This window comes from Lutjanus erythropterus, chromosome 3 (assembly GCF_056507025.1).
Source record: "Lutjanus erythropterus isolate fLutEry1 chromosome 3, fLutEry1.hap2, whole genome shotgun sequence".
NCBI lineage: Eukaryota > Metazoa > Chordata > Actinopteri > Lutjaniformes > Lutjanidae > Lutjanus > Lutjanus erythropterus.
This window is the reverse complement of record NC_139319.1, coordinates 13,108,598-13,116,635: the sequence shown is the minus strand read 5'-3', so window position 1 is coordinate 13,116,635 and position 8,038 is coordinate 13,108,598. Positions and strand designations below refer to the sequence as shown.

Below are 8,038 nucleotides of genomic sequence, written 5' to 3'. Positions count from 1 at the left end.
TTGTATTTTATTTAGGCACCGTTCTTGTAGTTCTACCTGTATTTAAACAACATTTAATATTTGAAAAACCCTCTCCAATCCAGACTCGAAGCCCATGCAGGTTGCCTGCAGGCTGCAGGAACACCGCGGGAGCACAAGACGAGCACAACATTGTTTTTTGCCACGAACAAGTGGTGAAGATTCCTACACTGTAAGTTGATCAGCTGTTTATAACTGTCAGTTGTCTGTCCATGGAAAGTTAAGCCTGTTACCTGAAAACACAAAGGAACACTACCAAACAATTTAAGTGAAGTGAATGGCAACCAGTTTTTAAATGGAAAAAACAACAACAACATAAATTGTCTCCATCACACACATATCACCACACTCCACGCACCCACTTCAGACTGTGTGCACACGCATGTGAATGTGTCTCCAAGCTGAGGAACTACAGTGAAGATTTAGGCTAAAAACATGGTCAACTTGGCGTGGTGGGGCTTTAGGAAACTTGGGTAACACCAGACAAACACCATGGAGGCATTTTATTTATTTATTTTTTGGTTATTTTATAAGTTTGCTAATGGGTCACTTAAACTGCTTGGGAGATTTAGCAATTTTGTTTTCCTGTGAAACTCCAGCAGTGTTTGTGGACTAAAAAAAAAAAAAAACTAAACCTGACCTCCATTTGGCATGAGGACAAGTGGATAGTAACTGAATTTTCATTGTTGGGTGAATTATTCCTTTCAGACCTAAGTGTAAAGACCTGAGTCTTACTTGTAACTAGCAAAACCACAACTTGCACAGTCCAACCTCTGCGGTGTACATGTTAATGCATCAGTAATAATAATAGAATAGGTAGTAATTTATTATTTTTCTGAATGTGGGTACTTCTGAATATTAAAGTACATTGTGCAGATATTTTCTCTGTTCTTCTACACAATATTTTGAATGAAGGACTTGTATTTCTACAGTGGGGGAGTCCTACAGTACTGTACTGTACTTGTAAAATGAAGGATTTAAAAGTTCAGTAGCGTTAAAGTATTGTTGTGGTCGTGCCACAGACACAGTACTAACAAAAATAAAATGATAATCAGTCAAAAAATTACTTTTATGTATGAAAAGAAGTGAAATATAACATGGATGCATATGAATAGATGTTTATTATTAAACAAAAATATCAGTTTAGTGGTGCTTTAATTGAATGTATGAACAATTAAATTAAAAAATAATCTAACTTTTTTTTATCACCATTTATTTGTTTTAAAGACATTTGTAAATAGAAGATGGAAAACACACGTATCACACGACTCTAAAGTTCTCCCACCACCCCATCTCCTCCCTCTACAGTCTGCTCAGCACTGTGAAGGTTATGAAAACCGTTCTCACCTCTGATTGGCCGTTGCTGTAGAAACCTGCAGTCTCACTATCATCACTCCATCACGCGGACCAATCAGCGACGCCGCTCGGCCCCCCGACGTCAGTCTCCTCTCCTTCCGTCCAATCAGATTGTTCGATATAACTGTACTTCACCGGACCAGCCGCCTCTCGCTCAGGTAGACGGGACGTACCGACGGCGGAAAGGTGAGAATTTACCGACGTCTCTGGCTGCTAATGAGACATTTAGCTAAACTTTGTTAAAACAAATCTGTTGTTTACGTATTTAAGTAGAGAATACAGACAGATGTTGGGTCGTAAGTTGTGAAATATTAAGAAAAATAGCGTTATTTAGGCCCGTTTCCTAATCTGAAAAATACACGTTTTTAATTAAGTAAGTTTTAATTTAATTTTCATTAAGTTCAAGTATCTGTGATGTTTTTGAGCTGTCAAGTCTCTTCTGTGAGAATATAACTCGATGTCCGGCAGCTGTGTGAGTGTTTGTCGGTTTGTTGTATTGAATCGTAGAAGTTATTGAATAACAGCGTGTTAACAGTGTGATTCTGGAAGAATTTAATGATTCAAATATTATGGAGGCGATGCATTATGTATATGGTATTACACAGAACTGAACACAGTGCACCTGGTAAATTATGCTCTAAAAATTAGTAATATGTTGTTATTGTATGTATTACAGTGGTAATGTTTTAATTTCTGCAGTGGTGAAGCTCAACTGCTATTATTTATTTATTTATTTATTTATTTATTTATGCTTACTCCTACTCCTCTACATTTCAAAGGCCAACGCACTTTTTTTTATTGCACTACATTTATCTGACAGCTATAGTTTGTAGCTACTTTGTAAATTCAGATCTTACATCCAAAACCTGTATCTGAAGGATGGGTTTTGTTTGATATCAGTATCGATACTGATACTCTTTATTGACTCTTATCAGTCCTCATATTGATACTACTCAAAACAATTTGGTGCAAAAATAGACATGACATCCAAGATAAACGATTGCAAGTTATTTTTTGCTGAATTAAGAAGTTAAATTGTTTCCTGAGTTGCTGCATTTAGCTGCATTTTCATTAAATTTAATAAAGTGAGCTCATACTTTTGAACGTTTTGCCCTGTTGGCTGATAAATACTGAGAGCAGTATCATTTATCCATATTTCAGGACTGACCAGTCAAGGCCCAGTAACGGTTCAGCCTGGTTACTTAGTGAAACATTATTTTTCCAAAGTACTGTACTTGTAACTGTCCTGGAGTACTTCCATGTTGTGCGACTGTTTATTTTTACTTACATCTACTCTGCATTTCAGAGGAGAATGTTACATTTTACACATTTATTTGTCAACTATAGTTACTTCAGATTGTTCATTCAAAACCTTTAATGCCCTCATTACCTATTAAAAATAATATATTATTATGTATATTATATATTATTTTGTTTTAACTATAGACTAAGCGCCACATAAAGTAGATAACAGCTCCTCCTTGACTGTAACATTTATAACACTTATATGTTAATGCTCTGACAATAATCTCATAATGTTATATATGTCACTGTCAAAGACACAAGCGCTCCAGTGGAGCTGCTCATTGGTCGACAGATAGGACTGGACAGCTTCCAGGTGTGGAAGTGATCAGGGTGTTTCTGCAAAAGAGTGTTACTCTCAGTGAACTCTCTAAATACTGCTTAAAAAAGGTCATTTTGCATTTTAATATTTGCTCTAACTAAAGTTGCAACGATCAGTCAATTAATATGAAATTATTCACAGATAATTTCAATTATCAATTAATCATCTTCAGTCATTTTTTTAAAGAAAAAATGTCAGAATTTGTGGATTTCAGCTACTCAAATGTGAATATCTTATTTTTTATCATAATTTTTATTGACTAGGGCTGCTGATATGGTTAAAAAATCACACTATACCATTAGTGGAGTTTATGATGTTTTATTCTTAATAATAAGAATAAAACAAAATAACAGTAATAAGACTATGAAAATTGTGATGATATGACATTTGTTGGGTTCGATACCAAACAAACATGTTTTCTTTCATCTGAATTGCAAGATTTTTAGGCCAGATCATCTCTGCAGTATTACAGTAGTTCATTATAATGTTGTTTTTTCACCCATTTTCTGCTATTTGGTTCTGGTTCTGCAATTTGGATATTGTGAATATTGGATATTCCATAATAGTTTGTTCAACTTTGCAGCCCTATTATTGACCAAACAACTAATAAATTAATCAAGAAAAGGATTAATAGATTGATAAATATTTAAAATTCTGGTAAGTTGCAGCCCTAGTTATAACTACCAAACCAAAGTGTATGAACTCTTAGTGTAGTATTGATTAGAAAATATTTGAAACTGATGAGCTTGGAGTGGACAAACCTGACTGACAACATTAACTGTCCACCAGGAGCTGTAATGATTTCACATCCTGTCTGAGAGTTGTACCTGTGACACCGTGTTTCTTTTTTTTCCAGTCTTCTCTCAACACCAGCAGTCTCCTCATATTGTCCATCATGGCGGTAAACGGCTCGGCAGACATCTTGAGCTCTGCCTACCTGGCGGTGGAGTACGTCGATGCAGTGCTGCCAGAAAACCCCCTCCAGCCCTCTCTGAAACACGCCTGGGGCTACATGCTGGACAACTACACCAAGTTCCAGATCGCCACCTGGGGGTCGCTCATCGTCCACGAGTTCATCTACTTCCTGTTCTGCCTGCCCGGATTCCTCTTCCAGTTCATGCCCTTCATGCAGAAATACAAGATCCAACAGGTTTGTGTGGGATTACTGGCTGTTAAGATTTTATTTTTCAAAATCTAAGATGCCGTTCCTCTAAAAGACCTTCTGTCTGTGTGTGCAGGACAAGCCAGAGACGTGGGAGAAGCAGTGGAGATGTTTCAAGATGCTGCTGTTCAACCATTTCTTCATCCAGCTGCCGTTGATTTGTGGGACGTACTACTTCACAGAGTTCTTCAACATCCCATATGACTGGGACTCCATGCCACGCTGGTCAGTGGGAGTAACAATAAAACACACCTGAACACGTCACATTCAAAGTACCCCACATATAGACTCAGACTTTTGTTAGAAAGTTAGCAAGTTAAATGTTAAATCCATGCCTGTGCTAACTATAATGATGCCAGAAATGTGACAGTTTTAGACAGAAAACGTAATTTTCTCCACCCGCTGACCACCGTCGCTTAAAATTATGTCTAGCAACATAAGCATTCTGGATGATTTACTGTGTGTAAGTGGCTGCTTTCAGTCACGTTCAGTGTCTTCATGTGAGCAGTAATGTTACTGCAGCAAATGTTGTTAATATTTAAGCAGAAAAAACAAAAACTGTAGTTATTAACTTGACAGGACAGAAGAAACTCTCCAGAGGAAACAGAATTAAACAATGGAATATGTTTCACTGCTGTGCCTTGTGTGTAAATGTGCACACAGTTTCTCTCTTACTGGGGAAATACACCCCATTTCCCACCTGCGACTCCACCGGTCCCTGTGGGCTGCATTACCTACACCTATATTACCTCATGAGTGGATGGGTGTTTTATTTACTAATGATCAGAGAAGTTGCTTTTAATGAAATTTAAGCAGCAAAACTAAAAGCTGAAGTTACAAACATGAATTCATTTGAACAATTGAAGGCAGTTTTTACAAAGGACAATATATAATAATAACGATACATTTATATATGTAGCAACTTTCAAATACAAAACGCAGCTCAAAGCACTTTGCAAAGAAAAGGACATTTGTGTTCTTGTTGCTCATGCAGGATGTGTATGAATGATCATGTATGTTTTTGTCTCTTGTTTGAAAGTCAGCTTAAATTATCAGGTCGCAAGTCGTCTGTCGTGGGATGAAAAAGATATTTCCAATTGAACTGCTTATGAATTTTGCCAAGAAATTGTTTTTCGTTTCTAAGGGTGCTCCGATTGATTGGCCACTGATCGTTATCAGTCAATATTCTTCCTAAATAGTTTATCGGTGGTCTCTTTAAAGAGAGGTCAGAGAAACCAATCAGATGACAAAGCAGCAGGGTTCAGAATTAACACCCACTAACCATCCTGTCATTACTTTCTTGTTGTTCCACTGCAGTATTTTGAATCATTTCTTCATGGGCAGACAATACCTCTGTGATCATTTTCAAGTAGTTTAATGCATCTTCTCTGTGTAGAATGTTGTTAAAAACTGTTAAATAAATGAAAATAGATCCCAAGATGGCTGATATAGATGATCTGCCCCAAAGTCCTGATCGGAGCACTCTTATCTGTTACGTATGCTGCAATTTCTCTGAGGACCCTCAGTGGGATCCGTCATTGTTGGGATAACTCTGGGTGCTTTTCTAATGACGACACACCTCTCTTTCTGTCTCCTGCTGCAGGCCGTACGTCCTGGCTCAGTGCTTCGGCTGTGCTGTTGTTGAAGACACCTGGCACTACTTCCTGCACCGCCTGCTGCACCACCGCAGGATCTACAAATACATCCACAAAGTCCACCACGAGTTCACCGTGAGTATGACCAGCACATGATAAGACAAATAAACACAAACACACATTTTTCCAGTCAATCCGTTTACAGTGGAGTTACTCATTAATCATGTGAACACACACACACACACACACACACACACACACACATGCATGCACATGTCCTCATCACAGCGTCTCTCGTGTCCCTCAGGCTCCGTTCGGCATGCAGGCAGAATACGCTCATCCTGCTGAGACTATCATCCTCGGTGCCGGTTTCTTCATCGGCATCATGATCTTCTGTAACCACGTCTTCTTCCTGTGGGCCTGGGTGTCCTTCCGCCTGCTCGAGACCATCGATGTCCACAGGTAGGACACAATAACAGCATTTGCATTTTTTTCTGTCATGTTTTTTGCTGCCTTTTCCTTCCGTCTCTCTGCTTTTTTTTTAGATAGTTTATTGAGAGAGCAGGATATAAAAAGTTTGCAAAGGTTGGAGAAATAGAGCAGCAGTTACATCGCTGATTAAAATAAACAGTAAACAAACAGGTTCATGACAAACTGCACGTTTCTCATCCTGTTGACTCTGACAGTAAGTTCTGATGTCCACCACTAGAGGGCCACAGAGAACAACAGGTGTCATTTTCATATAGTGACATAGACTTCCTCTCTCTGTACACTTACTATAATACATTTGTACTTATTTTTTTCTATTGTGTTATGACTGTGGTGGTATAAACAATTCCACATATTTTAGAATTATCAGTAAAGCTAGCTGTCTTTGTGTACAGTTAAAGAGGGGTAAGTATTGTTTTTTTGCAATAGGAAAAAAACAGCTATCTCTTGATATCCAATCACAAGGCAGCAACATCTGGACAGAACCAAAACAAATGCATCCTATATTCAGTATCACCACTATAAAAACAGAATTCTGATTCCCTGAAATTCTTTAATTGAACTCTCTCTCTCTCTCCCGCTCAGTGGTTATGACATCCCTCTGAACCCGCTCCACCTGATCCCGTTCTACGCCGGCAGCCGCTTCCACGACTTCCACCACATGAACTTCGTCGGGAACTACGCCTCCACCTTCACCTGGTGGGACAAGCTGCTGAAGACGGACGGCCAGTACAACAAGCACATGCAGAAGCAGGGAGAGAAGAAGGAGCAGTAAACCACTCGTGCCTCCGTTCAAACACGCGCCTCGTCCGTCGGGAGGAGAGAAGAAGAGGCAGTGAGTCGTAGAGACACAGCGAGAACACAAACAGTGCTGCTTTTCCTCTGACTACACTCAGTCAAACACACACACACACACACACACTTAAATGTGCATTTAAATGAATCAAGACTGCTGTGGTTTGATTGTGAATCGGACTGCATGTTGACTACAGTCCATCTTCTGTGCCTTTCTGCTAAATGAGTATTGTTGTGTGGCTTCTGGGTGAATAAAAACAATCAACATCCTCATTTTCATTTGTTGTTTTGCTCATTGAGTGAAAAACGTTGTACCATGTTGTGAAAAGCTTCCGTTATACCTCTGAATGTCTGAGCACTTTAGAGCTTCCTCTCAAGTTTAACTGAGTCACTGAGTGACTGTGTATTATAGCTGCCTGTATGTGCGAACTGTTGAAACCCAGTGGAGGCGTGTTTGATACAAACCCATGTACATTTTTTTTTTTTTTTTTTTGAAAGGGATCGGCTCATACGGCACTTCAAGGTTGTCCACACCTGTTTTGTTTTAGATTGTAAGAGGAAATACACTTTGATTTTTACAGAAAGAAGCCTTGAAAATGTTTTGTTTTTTCTGTTTTTGTTATCTGAATAAAAATGTATAAAAGAAATTTTAACAGGAGTTTGATTGTTGAGCAGTTTTTTAGGCTGAATTTTGAGTTTTACTGTACTATACTGTGTCTGGGTTGCACCAACAAAGATTCATTTTTAAACCAGATTTAATCATTATTTAAATGAGAATTTTGTAATATATTTACTGTTGTAGACCATAAAATGGCCATGATATAAAGGAAGGGATAAAGGAACCATGCTCATTTGAAATATGTGTTTTTTGTTCGCCAGTTTCACCTATAATAGAGCTAAAATCAATATTTGCCAAATGTATTAGTGTCTGTTTATGAGTCGAAAGAAGTCATCAATAATCTTTGAATAGGAGTAGTTGTTTACAAAGACTAAATTAAG

The 8,038-nt window shown here is 38.3% G+C and overlaps 1 protein-coding gene across 1 annotated transcript; it reads left to right on the top strand.

Moving 5' to 3' along the window:
- The first annotated feature begins 1,405 nt into the window (after positions 1-1,405).
- Positions 1,406-7,697, top strand: msmo1 (methylsterol monooxygenase 1). The gene is made up of 6 exons (XM_084715083.1): positions 1,406-1,560; positions 3,855-4,148; positions 4,237-4,385; positions 5,764-5,890; positions 6,063-6,217; positions 6,830-7,697. Exons 2-6 carry the CDS (start codon positions 3,894-3,896, stop codon positions 7,017-7,019), a joined length of 876 nt encoding a protein of 291 aa, XP_084571209.1. The 5' UTR covers positions 1,406-1,560; positions 3,855-3,893; the 3' UTR covers positions 7,020-7,697.
- The last annotated feature ends 341 nt before the right edge of the window (positions 7,698-8,038 follow it).

Excerpts from the sequence above, each read along its gene's own strand:
- msmo1 (XM_084715083.1), top strand. The coding sequence starts at position 3,894 with ATGGCGGTAAACGGCTCGGCAGACATCTTGAGCTCTGCCTACCTGGCG. Across the intron at positions 4,149-4,236 it reads AGAAATACAAGATCCAACAG|GACAAGCCAGAGACGTGGGA; the intron begins GTTTGTGTGGGA and ends CTGTGTGTGCAG. Across the intron at positions 6,218-6,829 it reads GAGACCATCGATGTCCACAG|TGGTTATGACATCCCTCTGA; the intron begins GTAGGACACAAT and ends TCTCCCGCTCAG.